At 40.2% G+C, this 19,208-nt stretch overlaps 1 protein-coding gene across 4 annotated transcripts in view; it reads left to right on the top strand.

Annotated features, from left to right (window-relative positions):
* LIMS2 (LIM zinc finger domain containing 2) overlaps positions 1–19,208 on the top strand; it is a 98,839-nt gene that overhangs the window by 26,196 nt on the left and 53,435 nt on the right. For 2 of the 4 annotated variants that reach the window (XR_011163395.1, XM_069063326.1), the window contains exon 1: positions 10,316–11,347. The exons of the other annotated variants lie outside the window; for them this stretch is intronic. Coding sequence is in view for 1 of the 2 variants with exons in the window: in XM_069063326.1 (XP_068919427.1) it covers positions 11,229–11,347 (119 nt within the window). In the remaining variant the exon portion in view is untranslated. Of the gene's footprint in view, positions 1–10,315; positions 11,348–19,208 lie in introns of those variants that run through there. 4 annotated transcript variants of the gene reach the window in all.

The following is a 19,208-nucleotide window of genomic DNA, read 5'->3' as shown; positions in this document are numbered from 1 at the left end:
ATCTATCTATCTATCTATCTATCTATCTATCTATCTATCTATCTATCTATCTATCTATCTATCTATCTATCTATCTATCTATCTATCATCTATCTAGTCCACCTCCTGGGCTTTAGTCCCACATCACCAAATGCCTTTTGGACATCTCAAACTAGATTGATTTCCTGTAGGAATCTCAAACGTCTTTTTCCCAAAGCCTTCCCTCTCACACATTTCCCTGTTTCTCTTCAGTGGATGGCCATTTCCTAGTCACTCAGACTGACAACACGGGCATCAGCCTTGACTCCTTGATTTCATTCACCTCACATATCTGATCTGTTACCAAATATTGTTATTTTTTTGCCTTCACAAAATTACAATCAATTCACAATCATTAGATTTTAAGCCCCTTGAGGGCAGAGACTATTTTTGCCTTTCTTTTGTGTCCCCAGAACTTTAATACAGTGCTTTGCCCATAGTAAGGCTTAATAAATACTTGTTGCCCTGACACCTGCCATATATATCCTCTTCTCACCACTTACACAGTCACTACCCTAACTCAGGCCTTTGTTGCCTTTCACCTGGGCTGCTATTACATTAGCTTTCTTTAAAAATACTTTTTTAAGGGCAGCAAGATGGCTCAGTGAGTAGAGCACTCGTCCTGGAGTCAGGAGGACCCGAGTTCAAAACTGACCTCAGACACTTAATACTTACTAGCTGTGTGACCTTGGGCAAATCACTTAACCCCGATTGCCCTGCCTTCCTCCCTCCAAAGAGATAAAAAAGAAATAAAAAAAATTTTATTTCACCAAATATTTCCTAAGTACATGTAAAAAAAATTTGAGTTCCGAATGCTCTCTCCCTCCTTGAGAAGGCAAGCAATATGATATGATTTTTCATGTGAAGTCATGCTAATATTTCCATATTAGCTTTTTAACTGGCCTTCTGGTCTCAAGTATCTTCTTACTCTAGTCCATTCTCTGCTCAGTTATCAAAGTGATTTTTCTAACATATAGGTCTATATGCCCAAAGGGCTATAAAATTATTCATACCCTTTGGTCAAGCAATACCACTGCTAGTTCTATATCCTAAAGAGATAAAAAAAAACAACAACAAAAAGGACCTATAAGTACATAAATAATTATAGCAGCTTTTTTTAATGTGGCAAGAACTGGAAATTTAGGAGATGTCCATCAATTGGGGATTGACTGAACAAATTATTCTATATGATTGTGATGGGACCCTATTGTGCTATAAGAAATGTTGAGTAGGATGCTCTCAGAAAGACCTGGGCTTTCATGAACTGATGCAAAGTGAAATGAGCAGAACCAGGAGGACATTGTATATAATGATAGCAACATTGTATGATCAACTGTGGATACCTTAGCTCTTCTCAGCAATACAATGATTCAAGACAATTAATTCTGAAGGACTTATGATGAAAAGTGCCGCCCATCTCCAGAAAAAGAACTGGTGGAGTCTGAATGCAGATTGAAGCATACTTTTGTCTTTATTTTCCTTGTTTTGGGTCTGTTTGGGGTTTTTTGTTTGTTTTTGTTTTTTGGAGGGCAATTAGGTTTAAGTGACTTGCCCAAGATCACACAGCTAGTAAGTGTGTCAAGTGTCTGAGGCCTAATTTGAACTCAGGTCCTCCTGACTCCAGGGTCAGTGCTCTATTCACTGTGCCACCTAGCTGCCCCTTTGTTTTAGGTCTGTTTCTTCTTTCACAGCATGACTTATAAAGAAATGTGTTTTGCATGATTGCACTTGTATAATTTATGTCAAATTGATTACCTTCTCAATGAGTGGGGGAGAGGAGGGAGGGAAGGAGAGAATTTGGAATTCAAGATTTTAAAACAAGAATGTTAAAATTGTTTTTACATGTAATTGGGGAAAAAATAAGACATTAAATTAAATTAAAGTACAGATCTGGCCATGTTACCCCACCTATTCAGTAAATGTCAGTGGCTCCCTATTACCTCCAAGATTAACTATAAACTCCTCCATTTGTCTTAAAGTTCTTCACAACCTGTCTCCTTTCCACTTTACAGTCTTCTTACACTTTACTCCCATCCCAACGTAGGCCATCCACATTGGCCTACAGCTATCTTCACACACAGCCCTCAGTCTTCCATCTCTGTACTTTTACATTGGCATTCAGTGCCTGAAATTCCCTCCCTCCTCACCTCTGCCTCTTAGTTTCCCAGACTTCCTTCAAGACAGCACAGATCCTCCCTTCTGAGGGAAGCCTTTCTCAGTTTCCCTAGCTACTAGTACCTTTCTCTCTTAGCTTACTTTCCACCTAATCTGCCTATATATTATATGTACATTAATTACATATTGTCTCTCCTCTTAAAATGTGAGCTCCTGCAAGGACATTTGGAGCCTTAATGCCCGGCAGAGAGTGCTTATAAGTGCTTGTAGACTGGCTGACCAATGCTGGCTTTTCCCATTACTGTTGAGAATTTTCCATTTGATTAAGGGTTGTATACTCTCATTCCCAGAAGCGGTAGTTGTGAAAACAGGGTCACGAGTGGGCAGTGGTAGGGAATCCCTTTAAGAGTGACCTAACTGTGAGATGCAAACATTTCTGCTGGCAAAATTATGCAGTCAGTGAGGCCTATTTTAATACCCTTCCACAGGGTTCCGTGCTCCTAATTCACTTCCCCCATTAAATAAAAAAAAGTCTCATTTCAGCAAGCCACTGATTCCATTTGCTTTCTGGAGAAAAAAAATGTGAGTTGATAAATGAATTCACACGGGTGTGCTAATAATTGATGAGGATTTACTATCTACCTCTTCCCAGAGATATTTACATTTTAAAAGAGTAGAATGAGAGTTGAGTACCTTAGTTCTGAGGCATGAATCCGAGGTTTCTGTACCAGATCTTTAGGGGAAATACTTTTGAATTTAGAGCCCTTTCCAGCATCACTCAGAACCTGCCACCTAGCTCACTACCTATTCCATCAGTGTATGAAGCTCATCTTCCCCTCAGGACCAAGAAGAACAAGGGAAGAGAACTTCCAGGTATATCCTATCAGTCCCCATTCATATAATAATCAAGACATGGGTGAGTTAGTGATAGCAGAATTTTTCCTCCCAATTTGGTTAGTATTTTAAACCCCAGTCTTTGTGTTGCTTTAGTATGAAGTTTTGTGTTTTGTTTCCTTGGTGATTTTTAAGAGGCAAAGATGCCACGGTAGTATTTGATTGTGCCTTTTCTTGGTGGGTATGCCTTGATTGTCTTCGGAGTACTGGATACTTGAGATGAATTTTCATAACATTTCATTAAAAAAAAGTGCCAAACGAACATAGCTGGTAGTTCACCACCCTCTCTGACTATCCTTCTAACTGTGATTACGTCAGGGGGTTGGAGGGCGGTGCAGAGGGTGGGGCAGCATGACTTATAGCTATAGGATAGGGGTGGGAGAGTCAGAGACTGAGTTATGGGTAGAGAAGACCCTGGTCCTCATAGGCTTTGCTCTAGAATTCCTGGGATTCTGGCAGAGAGTGTTGAACTCTAGATTTAAATTTCTTTCACCCAAAGTCTCATTTAAGAATTCTCTGTTGGGTAGAGAATAATTCCTCACCTTTGATTGGGCCAGTCAATTACCAGAGAGGGTATGACACTTCTCAGTAAGTGCCCAACACCCTGGAAAGAGCTGCCAATATTTTTGTTTGTGGCCTGGCCTAGGAGAAGAAATTTATAGGTTTGAGTGGTATTATATAAGGCCAGGAGTCACAGGCCTAGAATTGAAGATGTTGGAGCTCTTGGCTCCTAAAGATTCTCAGGAGCTGAGAGTAGCTGATGATAGGGATTTACTTGAATACAGTGGCCAAGGATAGAAATGAGGGAGAATATGATGATAAGTTAATACACAATAGAAGAATCCTGTGGTCTTACCTGTAAAGAAGTACGAATACAGTAGAAGTGGAAGGGAAGGGGAGGCTAGGTGACACAGTGAATAGGAAACTGGCCCTGGAGTCAGGAGGACCTGAGTTCAAATTAGGCCTCAGATACTTAATACTTACTAGCGGTGTGACCTTGGGTAAGTCACTTAACTCCAATTGCCCCCCAAAAAAAGAGTGGAAGGGAATTTAATTTGTACATTTGAAAAATTTCCAAATCCCCCCCATCTTTTAACGGTTTCCTTTATAATTTCTTTTGCGCATTTACTTTGCTATTGCTTATGCTGGCTTGAAGCATTAAAATTTTTTTTATTCATATCTTTTGATTTTGTATAACCTTAATTTATGAATATATTCCTCCTTCCTTCCCTACTCAGCAAGTCATCTCTTACAATAGAAAATTAAAAGAGAGAATACAAAGTCAGTATAACAAAACCCTAATATGTCAACCTAGCCTGACATGATATGTAATGATTCACACCCATAGTTTCCCATCTCTGTAAAAAAAAAAAACGCAGAGTTACATTTTCTCATCTTTTATTTGGGCACAGTCTTGGTCATTAGAATTACATAGTATTCAATTACATTTTTTGGTTTCCTTTTTTCATTTACATTGTAGTTATAGTCATATACATATACATATATAGTTATATACATGTATACATATGTTATTTTTCTGGTCATGCTTACTTCATTCTGCATCAGTACAAATAAGTCTTTTTGGGGGTCTTTTTCTGAATTCCACATAGTTATCATCTCAGTAATGTTTTGTTATATTCATATGTGATATGGTAGAAAGGCCTCTGACTTTTTGGAGTTAGAGAATCACGGTTTACATTCTGCCTCTATTTGCCCCTTTCTACACGTGTGGCTTGGGCAAAGTCACTCAACTTCACTGTAAAAATCCTCATGTGGAAAATCAGAGGGTAGTACCAGAGCAGAGATTCTTAATGTGGAGCCCATGAACTTGTTTTTAAAATATTTTGATAACTATCTTTTAATATAATTGGTTTCCTTTGGGTCCTTTGTATGTTATTTTACATATTTAAGAACTTTTTGAGAAGGAGTCTGTAGGTTTCACCATACAGTTAGAGGGACCCATAGCACAAGAAAGTTTAAGAACCCTTGGACTGGTGTTCTCCAAGGTCTGTCCCCCATGTATAGAGTTCCTAATGTATTTCTGTTCTCCAATTAATGGCTATCGATTTTGTTCCAGCTCTTGGCCACCAGAAACAGCACTACCATGAATTATTTGATGTATGTAGGACCTTTCTTTCTCTCTTTAACCTCTTTGGAGTATTTGATTATCAGCGGGATCTCTGCCTGCCTTGCTTTTTAGAGCTAAGCCACCACTTTCAAGTCCTAAGCTTGTAGGTTTTTTCCACTTCTAGACACCATAGCCTCTTAAAGAAAATGGCTCTTATCTCCTCTTCTATAAAGGAAGGATTGAGAACTAACAACCTCTGTTTCTAAAGAAAGTTCATGGAAACACTTTTCCTGTCATTTTCTATCCCGGGCTTCATCTCAGTATGATACAGCAAAAAGAACACTGGTACTAGGATTGGAGCTCAAATCCTGCCTTTGACCCACACTGCTTGTGTGACTTTGGGCAAGTAGCTTCACACCTCTCTGGGCCTCAGTTTCTTCAGTGGTAAAATGTGGGAGTTGGACCAGATAACCTTTTACCTCTAAATAGATAAGCACACAATCTTCTCTGTTTTGGGGTCCCCATGGTCACAGTAGCCCCTTTTAGGTGGTCTGAGAAGTATTTGAATCCTTAATCTTTTTTCACCAAGGCAATAATACTATTGTGCCCTGATAGCAACCACTCATCCAAAAAGATCTTGAGACAAATAAACACCTCTTCACCAAGGTTTCAGAGGTCTTCTGCTGGGTCAAGGCCTACTGATAATCTATTTGTCTTTCTATCCATAGGCACACATGTGATTATTAGTTTGGTTCAGTGACAGAAATCATGGAAACAATCTAGTTCCAGTCGGTGCTTCCAGTCCGACTCTGCCACTAACCAGCTTTGTGATGTTGGACAAGATATTTAACCTCTGTGTACTTCTCTTTCTTCATTTGTATTATGAAAATGCCAATGGTTACCCTTCTTAGAGACATCAATAAAAGTATGTAAAAATATATGGAAACATCTAAATACTGTACAAATGCAAAGTTAAATGCTACATCATATTTAATTATACATAGGCATATATGTGTGTGTGGGGGTGCCACAGCGGATAGAATGTTGGACTTGGAGTCAGGAAGACCCGAGTTCAAATCCCACCTCAGATACCTACTTAGCAATGTGATCTTGGGCAAGTCCCTTACCTTTGTCAGCCTTAATTTCCTCATCTATAAAGTGAAGATAAAAGTACCAACCTCCCAGGGTTGTTGTGAGGGTCAAATGAGAAAACACATGTGAAATACTTTGGAAACCTTATAGAAATATATAAATTCTAGCTAATATTATTATTATTTATATATTTATATGTGTGTATAACTACATAGGCTTAGAAGCTGTTGGATTTTATGCCAAGAGAACAAAGTGCTTAGGATTTCGAATACACTGGGAGTTATTTGTGAAGCATCGTCAGAATATAGCTATAGATCACCTGACTCCAAATCTAGCTGTCTTTTCATTGAATTGCCTTCTGGGCTCTAGTCCCAGCTTTGACACAAATTAGTTGTGTGATTTCAGGCAAGTCATCTAACTTTTATGCCTTTATTTTTTCATCTGTAAAATGGGGATAATAACACTTGCTGTATTTACTTTTCTGTTTTATTTTAAAATTTCCCTTTTTATTTATCACACAGCTGGGTGGCACACTAGATAGATTGCTGGACTTGGAGTTAGGAAGACTGAATTCAAATCCTACTTTGGACACTTACTTAATTGCATGACCCTGGTCAAGTCATTTAACCTCTCTTTACCTTAATTTCATCATCTAAAAATGGGGATAATAGCATCTACCTCATAAGGTTGTTGTGAGAATTAAATGATATAACATATGTAAAGCAATGCTGTATAAATGCTGAACTTGTCAAATGTCAACAAATATAAACATCTCCCTACACAAAGAAGAGAAAAGAAGACTGAGAATGAAACCTTGAATCTTGACTTGTGTATTGTATATGTTTTAAAGGTATGTTTTAAATTTAACATGGTAATTCCAATACTTCCCTGCTTGTCTGTGTTCCTTTCTGAACGTCTTTCTGCCTTTTTCCTCTGTATTTTTAAAACTATTCATTGATACTTTTTTCTTTATTTTCTAAATTTTTTTTAGTATATCAGTCATTATCATTCTTTGCTATTACTCCATGCCTCTCCCCATTAGTAAAAGCTCTCTCTTTTAAAAAACAGAGTCATGTGAAACAAATCCATGTATTGGCCATGCATGTCTCAAAATGTATGTATAGTGAATAGAGCACCGGCCCTGGAGTCAGGAGGACCTGAGTTCAAATTTGGCCTTGGACACTTAACGCTTACTAGCTGTGTGATCTTGGGCAAGTCACTTAACCCCGATTGCCCTGCCTTCCCCCTCCAAAAAGCAAAACCAAACAAATAAAATGACAACAACAATAATAAAAAAAAGATGAATGTGTCCGAACCTGGAAGATATAGTTCCTGAGCCCTTGCTAGTGTGCTTACCATTTTTACATACCAGAAACAGTGTTGTTTTCATTATGTAAGGCAAAATCAAGTATGTTAAAATATAACAGTCCACCCACAAACATTTTCTTGCCAATAGAAACAATGCCTAAAGAAGGAAGAGTACAGGGCGGCTAGGTGGCGCAGTGAATAGAGCACCAGCCCTGGAGTTAGGAGGACCTGGGTTCAAATCTGGCCTCAGACACTTAACATAAAAACTAGCCCTGTGACCTTGGGCAAGTCACTTAACCCCAATTGCCCTACCTCCTCCCCTCCAAAAAAGAAAAAAAAAACAAAGAGGGAAGAGTGGACATAGGAAGGCACATAAAAAGCTCCCAGAAGTTGGGGGTGAGGAGGAAAGGAAGCAATATATACTTTAAGCTTTTTTTTTTTCTGTTTCTCTTCTCTTCTCTTCCTCCATCTTTACTCCACTTATTCTATCTTGTGGACTTCTTTTTCATGCCTATTGCTTCTCTTCTCTTTTCTTTTTAGTTGGCTTCTACCCATTGGCTTCTGTTTTCTGGCTTCTAATGCCTCAAATTAAGGCCTCTTCCTAAGGAATGACCCATCTTCAACTTAGGTTGAGAAATCCAACATCTGTATTTCTACCAGGTATAACACAAGTAGTTATCATACAATTGCTCTGTAGGCTCCAGAGTTTCCCAGCAATAAATTCCAAAGTCCTACAAACAACATAGTCAGACTAGATGCTTGGAAACCACGCACTGAAGCCATTTCTAACATCGCTAGCTCGGCACTCTTGTCTCTGAGCTACTTTCAAATACATTCAGTAGTTTTATTTGAGAGGCTGTCTTTGCTCGGATCTTCAGAACTGTTTGTGTTTCTTCAATCTGAGTTTTTAATGTGATCTCTTACACAAACGTCCTTTTTCTGTACCTTTTGTCAAATCAAGTAACCACATAATAAAGGGGCAATACCTTACAATTGTATGAATGGCTCTCCTGGTTTTGCTTTCTGCACTGGGTCTGTATCAGTTCATAAAATCCTCTCAGGTTTTTCTGAATTGGTTCCTTTTGTCAAACTGTCCTATTTATCTCATGGACTACATAATAAATGAGAAAGTCTTTGAAAAACTTAAAGCAAGTATAGATAACCTTATGATCAAGTCCCTGTTACTTGGATGGTAATTTAGAGTGCTTGGCATCTTGGCAGAGCTTCTGTTTGATAACTAATTGTGACATCAGGAATACTAACCTAAAATTCACACACACACACACACACACACACACACACACACACAACCACCAACTTAACTCCATGTAAGGTAGAAGCCTTTAATTTGTGTCTTCTGGAAAGATTTTCCATTTGTCTTCCCCATCTTCCGCACCCATCCCCTGGCTTCTTGTGTCTTTCAATTGTCTACTTTTTACTTGGCAAAGAGGATTTGGATCAGTTATAATGGATAGGTTAAAAGTCTCAGAGAAGAGCAACAGTAAGAAATGAATCACCTCAGATGATAATATTAAAGAGATAATTCAGGGATTCCCTGAGAATAGTTTACCCAGTGCTTATAGGTTTACATAGTCAGTCAGCGTGCATTTGTTAAACACTTCCTCTGATAAGCACTAGAGATACAAAGAAAGCAGTTGTAGGCTGTGCTCACATTCCAGGATTGTATAGCAGGGTATTTGTAGGCTTCTAATTAATTCGTCAAGATGTGGGCCCCAGGAAAATCTTAGAGAAGGACTGATTTAGGGTGCTTGCTGGATAGCTTCTCTTTCTAAAGAAACCAAAGGGATCACCATCTTTTTAGTCACCAAGTCTAAAATCTTGAATGTGTGTGTTACTGCCTCTATTAGGGGAAGAGGAAAGTCTTTCTTTTATTTGAAGATCTGCCTGATGCTTTCTTCCTGTTTAAGTTAAAAGGGGGAATAAAAGTCATGGTGCTGTCCATTGAGAGTATTTTAAATAGCTAATGCCTTCCAGGCGCCTTATTTTGAAAAAAAGGAGGGAGATATCACTATGGCTTTCTGACAACACTGTACAATAATTGGAAGGAAATTGAATGAGTGTTAAGGATTTTCATGAGCAGTTGGCATCCTACTGTATTAGTGATTACTTTTAGTGTTCCAGCTGCCAATGGGAATTGTTCAAACACTGCAGGAGAGATTCTTTTTTTCTAGAATCACAAGTGACCCCACTAATCTCTTCCAATTAAAAAATGCATTTAAATTGAGCCTTCTGGTATTCTCCCACACACTCTTGCTTCTACCTACTCTCTTGGACAGGTTAAGAAATGTTATCTTCCTTGCAAATATTTTGAGGCTTAGGTGTATTTTTAATTGCTTCTCTCAGGGTGTTAGTTGCCTAGGCACAAAGGAAACTGGCCAACTTTCTATTTTTGACTAGGGAGAAGTGAAGTTTTGGTTGTTCTTTGGTCTCCTCACTTTGCCCTTCTTGGATCTGGACCTAGCAGCTTAGCACGCTCCCAATCCCAATTGTTTTTTTTTAATGGCAAAGTCCTTCTACCTAGGGTCCTTTGGTAGTCTTGCTGCTGGCTGCTGCATTGGACAGGTTAAGAACAACAGAGATCTGCTTGTCTGGAGTGTGGCATCTTCTTACATCCATCCAGATAAACTCTCAAGCCTTGTGGCTCTGTGAATATACCTCCAAATGCCTCTTTTGGCATCTTTGAAAGTTCACTGTTCAATGACCCATCCCTAGATTAAACCAAACCCTGAAACAGACTTGTTTTTCATTCTCTTGCTCCAGATTGAATAACATCCTGGCTAGGGAGTTCCACCAGTCTTCCCCTCCCCACTTCTTTCCTCTTTGAAATGAAGTTCGCCTTCCTTCACAGATTGGTGCCACTGCCCTTTGGGGACCCTTTGTGTAATGTGAGCCTCAGTCCAAGAGTGGAGGAGGGGTGGGGAAGAGGTGGTGGAAAGGGTGGGTTACTGGTTAAAGCCCCTGTTCAGTCTGCTGCAAACAGAGCCAGTGCTCTGAAGGCTGGAATGTGAAGCATGTGCCTTTTCTTGAGTTCCCGATTCTATCCCTAGCTCTTCCAGATTGGAGGGCAGACATCTACAAGCCCGCCTCTTTTTGGTTTGGTGAGGGCTGTGCTTGACACCAATGGTTTGAGGAGCTTGGTTTATCCCAGGAAGGAATGTGAAGATACTGTCCAATGCAGCTGCCAGCAGGAGAGCAGCATCGAAGAGATAGGGCTCTGTGGGGCATGCCTCCAGAGCTGCTTTTTGGGGTAGAGTTAATTTATCCTAATTCATTTTGTGTTTTTGATGCTCTGGACTAGTTTGACTTCAAGGCTTACTGCATTGAATTACCACTCAGTTGTAGAAGGCATAGAATGAAATTCAGTTAATTGAAGATGGACCTTTTGCAGATTGATCCTTGAAATGTATTGACCCAGACGGACTGACTCTCTTTGGATGGATGATCATGGAAATTGTTTTGGAGGTCAGTAGGAGAGGCTGACCTTTATTCCAGAGGAAGTTCCGTGCTTTTAGAAGAGTAGAACAGGACTACACAGCTTTGGGGCAGCCTTCTGACCTGTCTGTCAGGACTTTGCAAAAAAAAAAAAAAAACAAAACCAAAAAGTCCATCGAAACTCCTAACCGGAAAAGTGAGTCACTTGGGCTTTGGCCCTCACAGAGCCAATTTCCAATTGGCCTTCCCTATTCTACTTGCACAGTGGTGTGGGGGCACCATGGCTGGCATGAGACTCCGGGATCTGGCATCCTCTGAGCTGTACCGACGCCGGCAGGATCGACAGAGCAGCACTGGCTTGTCCCTGAATGGTGGGACAGAAACAGCTGGGATCCTTGGGTAGGTCTCTTGAGATGAAGGGGCTGGTATTACTGGAATGTTTCCTAAGGCATACTTGACTTCTGTTGAGGCGAGCTTTTGTCTGTAGACAGTCTGACTAGGCTCAAGGTGAAATGTTCATTTCTGGTAAGTGTGTAAAAGAGATTAGGATGGAGGCTCTTAGCTTATCACAATGACAGGAAAACAACAGCAAGGAAACCTTTCCACTTTGAAGCATCTTCCTGAATTCTCCAGACCCAGGGTCCTCGTTTCCCTGTCAAACACAGGGCACAGTGTTTCAAAAAGAGAAAAAACTACTAAGGACTGAGAGTAGATGCAGTTGGTTTTTGTTTTTTTTTAATATTTTTAATCCATTAGGGCTCTGATGTTACCTATGGTCAGCATTCTCCATCAGGGTCTGTTGGTGATTTAATCATTCTAGATAAGTTCTTTGATGGTCCTCTTCACCCTTTAATAGCTTTGGCCAGTGAAGGAAAATACTCTATTGAACTTGAGATGCACCCAAAAAAGGAAGAGAGAAATCTGAAGGAAATGATCAAGTCATTAGGTCTTAGATTTGGCCTGCCTATTGCTGAATGGTTTGGGTTTTGTTTAAGTGCCTTATAGTTAAAAAATAAGTTAATATTATATTGGTCTTTAAAAAACAATGATGTTCATTCCCATTGATTCCCCAATCCCCCATACAACCTTCCCTTGTAACAAGAACTACAGTTAAGTAAAATAAATTAACCTATCATCTAAGCCTGAAGATAGATATTTCCTCTGTGCCTCTGGTCCCCTCTTTTATGGCAAGGGATGGGAGGAAGGCTTCACTCTCAGTCTTTTGCATATATGTTCGCTTATTGCATTGATCAGAGTTCTGAGGTTTTCAGTCCTTATTCCCTTTATATTATTATGGTCACACTGTAAGTTGTTCTCTTGGCTCTGCTTACTTTGCATTGTATCACTTTTTACAAGTCTTCCCAAGTTTTTCTGAATTCTTCAGTTGTCATTTCTTAAAAAGCATTAATATTCCATTAGCTCTGATCCCCTAATTTACTCTCTGCCATTGAATGCTAAAAGGAATCAAATCATAATCTATAAAATCAGCATGATCCTAGCCAGTATACCCAATACCCGGCAGTCATTACAATTCATTTCCCTGATAGAAAACAACTATTAACCCTTTGGAGGCAAGAAAGTCTAAAGTTCTTGGTCCTGTGAGCCAGCATTAACTAAGAGGTCCAGGAAGTCCCATTTGTAGGATATTACTGCTGTAGATGAGCTGGCAGGAAACCTGCACTTTGACTTTTTAGCCCCAACGCTGAGTGTGTATTGTTGGCCATAAGAAAAAAAATCGCTTTGTGATAGTCAATGAACAAACGTTTTATCCAGCACTTTCTATATGTAAGACACTCTGCTGAGTAACTTGGGAGATACAGAAAGCTAAAAGAAGTGATCCATGTTCTCACAGCCTAGGTTGGGAGATAAGACAGACATAAAATATCTAAAAATAGATTCAGAGTGTGTTAGAACCGGAAGGAAGCCTAGAATTTATCTAATCCAACCTTTTCACTTTATAGGGGAGGAAACTGAGACCCAGACAGGGGAACTAGTCCGAGATCTCATAGTTAATGGCAGACCCTGGAGTAGAACCTGAGTTTCCGGATTTTACCTCACAAAAGAGCATATTTTGTGTGAGACAGCAAGAATTTCAAGGAAGGAAAGGATCCCTGGGGGCTTTGGTGGCTTCACAGAGGAGCTGGGCTTTGGAGGAAGGGTAGACTTTAGACAAGAAGAGAGGAAAGGGGCAGTGGATGGTGCAGGGCATTCCAGACTGACAGGTTGGGGGAAGCAGAACCACGGAGCTAGAAACATTCATTTTGTATGTTTGGGGGACAGTGAATTGATCATAGATGTTTGCAAATGAGAGTAAAACCATCTGGCTAGAAAGAGTGTTTGTGTAAAGGGGTAACGGTAATCAGGATTAGAAAGAAAGGATTATTCAATTCAGTTCATTTTCATTCTATCTAGAAGGCATTTATGAAGAGTCCAAGATGTATAAAACCCTATATTAGGTGTTGGATGGAAAATAGGCTCCCCATTCCCATTCCACCCACCCAAGGAGGTGGGATAGAGCCTTTACATGGCTAAGTAAATACAAGATAATTGAAGGAGCCAGCACTGATAACTACTGCTGGGTGGAAAGAAGTACAAATGCCACGATTTCTAAGAGTGGGAGGTGGAGATAAAGTGTACCCTGGTGTCAGGGTGCGAGATGTCACGCCAATCTTGGGGGATAGCTTGTAGGTCAGTTGGGCTGGAAAGTAGAGAGTGTATAGGGGAGTAATGTGAAATAAATGTGGAACAGAACCAGATTGGAAAGGCTTTAAACACCCAGAGGAGGAAGAGTAAAAACATTAAAAAAAAAATTTTTTTTAATCTTACAGGCAACAGAGGATCACTGAATAAGGGAATCTCATGGTCAGTTTGGGTTAGATCATTAGGAGTTGTCTGGTCATTGGAACACAGGATTGATGGAGGATCCTGAGATAGAAGTTGTTGTTCAGTCATTTTGGTTGTATCTGACTCTTCATGACTCCATTTAGTTTTCTAAGCAAAGAAACTGGAGTGGTTTGCCATTTTACAGAGGCAAACAGGGTTAAGTGACTTGCCCAGGGTCACACAGCTACTATCAGTGTCTGAGGCCATATTTGAGCTCAGGTCTTACTGACTCTGGCACTATATCTATCCATTGAGCCACTTACCTGTCTAGACTTGCTGACAGACTAAATGTTGGAGGACAAATTTAAGAAATCAAGGGTAGCTAAGAATTTTCCCCATGGCAGAAATAGGGAGCTCCAAAGGGTGAGATCATCTGAAGAGAAGATGGTGAGTTCTATTTCAGATATACTGGGTTTGACATTGGAGTGAAAACATCTTAGTAGGCCATTGGAAACAGGAGACCAGAGTTAAAGAAAGGGGACAGGCCTGGAGACATAGATTTGGGATTTATCTGCTTAAAGGTCATATAAATTGAGTCATTTCATACTGCCAAAGTCATTGATGGTAAACAAGGCTCATGTTTAAGCCCGTGCTCAGAGCATAGCTACTTACAAAGCATATTAGATTTATTGGAATGTCATAGCAATTAAGGAAGATTTGGATCAGACTTCCTGACTGTAAGGGTTATTGGGTACTTAAAAGGGTTGATTGAAATCTGTGGAGTCGTCTTCTCCGGTTTTCTCTAATGGTCCTAGAGTTATCCAACTCAGGGGTTCTTAAATTGGGTGCAAAGAACTTGTGTTTAACTGTATTTCCATATGATTTGTTTCCTTTGTAGCCCTATGTATTTTGTCTTGTATATTTAAAAACATTATTTGGAGAAGAGTCCCTAGGCTTCTCCAGACTGCTGAAGCGTATTACACAAAAAGGCTTGAGCTACAATTAGATATAGTGCACCAGAAAAGATATACTTTAGGTTTCTTCTCCTTTCCAGTGTATGGTTAAAGGTGTGGATTCTAAAAGAAGATTTTTAATTTTTAGCTCAGACCTATTATTTTATTAATGTTGGGAACTCCCAGTGAGGAAACTCTCTCTACCATTACAGATAGCAACTGCTATGCAACTTGAGGTATTTCCTGGGGCAGGTTGAGAGACTTGCCTAGGATCACGCAACCAGTGAAGGGCAGGATCTGAACACAGCTCCTCTGGCTCCAGAGACTTCTTGCTTTCTACTCTACCACTCTGACTTTCAAAAAAGTATAATTAAAAACATTTACAATACTTAAAAAAAATCTCCACCACCCTAGAACAGACCTTTACTGCCTTTGACAGAAGACCACAGCAAATCTTTCAGAACGAAGAACAGGTATTGTTCTTTGGAAAGAGTTATATGATTTCAGATGCAAGAGCGATGGAAGGAGCCGTGGCCATGGAGATGACTTAGCATTTTTGGAGATAAGTTTATGAAAGGAAACATGTGACCCATACATTTCATTGTAGTTGTTCTTTCATGTCTGATTTGTCAGGTCCCCATTTGGGGTTTTTTCAGCAAAGATACTGAAGTGGTTTGCCATTTCCTTCTCCAGCTCATTTTACAGATGAGGAAACTGAGGCAAATAGGGTTAAGTGACTTTGCCCAGGGTCACTCAGCTGGTAAGTGTCTGAGGCCAGATTTGAACTTAGGTCTTCCTGACTTCAGACCCAATGCTCTGAGCCACCTGCATTAGGATGCACACAATGCATTAGGATGATAGAATTACAGAACCACATAACTGGTTAGAACTTCTACCAAAAATATGAATTTTATGTTTATGACATCCCTTATAAACGTTCCTTATAAAAAGCTACAGTATAACCAGGAATGTTTGTACCTGGGCTAAACATCACAAACCATGCCTGAGGCAAGTAGCCAAGACACCCTCATGTAATGGTGGGGAATGGACATCTTTCTGTCGGACTCCAGATCCAGCGGGTAGAGGCCCTGCTGGGGAGACCACACCTTGGGAGGGGAATGGGGCATTCTGATAGCTTCCTACTTTGATTAATTATTTTTGATAACTAGGTGCTAAAGTCAGTTGTTTCTTCACTCTTTGGCATCTGAGAAGCCTGATTACTCACTCAGGGGGTGGGGGTCCTTATATCAAAGAGCCTTAAACATAAACACACTGCTATCCCCTCCAAAAATCCCCCAAATGACACAATGCTCAAAGTGTCACCGCAAAATCTTAGTGCTGAATCATTTATACAATTCCTTCATTCTCCAGAGGACAAAACTTAGCCCCTCAAGAGAAGGGACTTACCCAGGTCCATTGTTTCTTTAACCTGTTACTGGCATTGAATCTGGGCTGAGGTAATATCCAGTGCTCAAATATCCACAGAAGGAAAGAACTAGAAAGGATGCCAGATGTCACCTTATGCTATTGTCTTATTGTGGAGAAAAGAATATAGTGGATTGGAGACAGCTGACCAATCAATCAATATTTATTAAGCACTTACCATGTGCCAGGCACTGTTCTAAGCTCTGGGAATACAAAAAGAGGCAAAAGGCAGTGTCTGCCTTCAAGGAGCTTACAATCTAATGGGGAAGACAACATGCAAACAAATATATAAAAAACAAACTGTATCTAGGATAAATAGGAAATAATTAACAGAAGGAAGGCTCTAGAATTAAGAGGGGTTGGGGAAGGCCTTGGTAAAAGATATCAGGTCTTATGACTCTTATACGAGTCCCTATTCAGCTTGGTTTAAAAAAATTTGACCTTTGGTTCATATAGCGGAAATGGCCCTTCCTTGAGTACCAGCCCTGAATAACATGACTCAGGATGAGTAGCTGAATGGGCAGGGGAGCCTGTGACCTTTCCTGTGAGGACACTAGCTCCAAATTCAGCAGCCTCAGAAAGCTCGTGTCCTTCCTCCCCTGGCTGTCTAGAGAACCACACAGGAGGGAGCTGGAGCTGGGGCCTAGCTGACTTACTCCCCAAGTGGGAGGGAACCTACTCTTCCTTTCTCACCATCTTGTTGACCTGCTTACTGCTAGACTCTGTCTCTTCATTCTTCCTTAGTGGAATACAAATACTGTCAGAACCCTCTTGATTACCCCTCCTTCCCCCAGGACAGAGCCCTGGCTGCCCTATTCTAGTTTCAGCTCTGATCCAGTCTCTATTTGAAAACCTCCAATGATGAGCTTCTCACTACCTCATAAAACATTACATTCTGTTACACTCCCCACATAAATATATAACAGATATAATTTATATATATATATATATTTTAAATGTCACATGTCCAAAATTGAATATGAGGTTAGTATCTTCCTCACCCTCTCCTCTTCCTAATTTCTCCATCACTTTCTCTCATATCCAATCTGTTGTCAGGTCTTTTAGATTCTACCTCAGTAATATCTCTCTAATCCAATCATTATTACTTTTGCCAATACCCTGGTGTAGGCCTTATAGTTGTCTCCTGTCTCAAGTCCTTCTTCATTGAATGGACATCATCTCAGACAAACTGAGGTCTGGGAAAGACCTTAATTTTGAAAGATCAAGGTCATCCACTGTATCTTGGACCAGGACCAGTTGTTTTGACTTTTGTCTTGCCAATGGACTTCCATAACACTGGAGGAGAGAGTGAGGCTGATGACTGTGGCTCTGCCTCACTTAAATCCAATTCACAGGCAAGTCAAGACATCACCCTTCAGATATCATTGGTCCTCTTTGAGAATGAAGGACAAACAACATAGCATAACACCCCAGTCCATCCTCTATTCAACTATCAAATTGAAAAGTTCAAAACAATGTCATCACCTCCCCAAACCTCCAACAAACTACTGTGGCTCCCTATTACCTCCAAAATCAAACATAAAACCCTCTGTCTGGCCTTTTATCATCTGATCCCCTCCTACTTTCCAGTCTCCTAACGTTTTATTCCCTGCCCCATGCCTATCTTTTCAATCCAGTGACACTGGTTTCTATGACATTCCATCTTCTCTCTAGCCATTTTCTTGGGCTGTCCTCCATGCCTGGAATGCTCTCCCTCCTTCATGTCTTGAATTTCCTGGCTTCTGTTAAGTTCAGAATGAGATCGCACCTCTCCTGATCCTCCTCAGTGCTAATGACTGCCTCTCTAATTCATCCTTTCTGTAGATTGTTTATATATAATTGTTTGTGTATCATCTGTCTGTTAGACCATGAGCTCCTTTGAGAGCAGGGGCCTTTTTTTTTTTTTTTGGGCTATTTTGGAGGGGGGAAGGCAGGGCAATTGGGGTTAAGTGACTTGCCCAAAGTCACACAGCTAGTAAGTGTTAAATGTCTGAGGCCAGATTGAATTCAGGTCCTCCTGACTCCAGGGCCGGTGCTCTATCACTGCGCCACCTAGAGGCCCCAGAGAGCAGGGCCTTTTTTGTTTTTTCCTTTGTATCCCCAGGGCTCAGCAGAGTGCCTGGCACATTGTAAATGCTTGTTGAGTGGCTGACTTTATAGTTAGGAAATTCTTCTTTATGTTGAATTTGCCTTTCTGTGACCTCCCACTATTCCTGGTTCTACCCTGTGGTTTCAAGCACAGCATAACCACTCTATCTTTCACACGAAGCTAGTCAGCTATTTAAAGAAAATGACCCTTTCTCTATAATAATAATAACTGACATCTATACAATGCTTTCAGATTTACAAAATACTTTCCTCAAAACAACCCAGTGAGAGAGATATTGTATTGTTTTCTCCCATAAGTCTCTATGGTAACATTAACAATAGTCTTTTAAATCACTAGGTAACATCTTTAATTCATATTCATGAATCATAAAGCCAGAAGAGACAACCATAGCTATTCCATGTCTGTCTACTGAAAAACAGTTTACAGTATTATACTATTAGTGAAACTGCATTTTAAAAGCTTGTTATGGTTGCTTAGTCGTTTTTTCAGTCAGGTCTGACCCCAGTTGGGGTTTTCTAGGCTAAGACACTGAAGTGGTTTGCCATTTCCTTCTTTAGCTCATTTTACAGATGAGGAAACTGAGGCATGTGACAGGGTTAAGTGACTTATTCAGGGTCACACAGCTAGTAAGTGTCTAGGGCTAGAATTGAACTCAGGTCTTCCTTACTCTAGGTCTGACACTCTATCCACTGTACCACCTTTTTAAAGGCTAATTAATGGTTAGCAAATGGGAAATAAGCTAGGCAATGAATCAGTAATAACTTATATTTATATTGTATCTATATAGGCTTAAAAACCTTTTTCCAAACAACCTTGTGAGGTAGGTATTGTTAATCCTGTTTCATAGATGAGAAACCAGAGCCACTGAGAGGTTAAGGGCATTGCCCAGGTAACGCAGAGCACAGATGTTCCAGCTCCGGGCTCCACTGTGCCCCCCTCATGGTTATAG

This window comes from Petaurus breviceps, unplaced genomic scaffold (assembly GCF_028583685.1).
Source record: "Petaurus breviceps papuanus isolate PSGF00001 unplaced genomic scaffold, PetGlider_PUasm1.0 90556, whole genome shotgun sequence".
Taxonomy (NCBI): Eukaryota; Metazoa; Chordata; class Mammalia; order Diprotodontia; family Petauridae; genus Petaurus; species Petaurus breviceps.
Note: the sequence above shows the minus strand (reverse complement) of the source record. Positions and strands in the feature narration are given on the sequence as shown.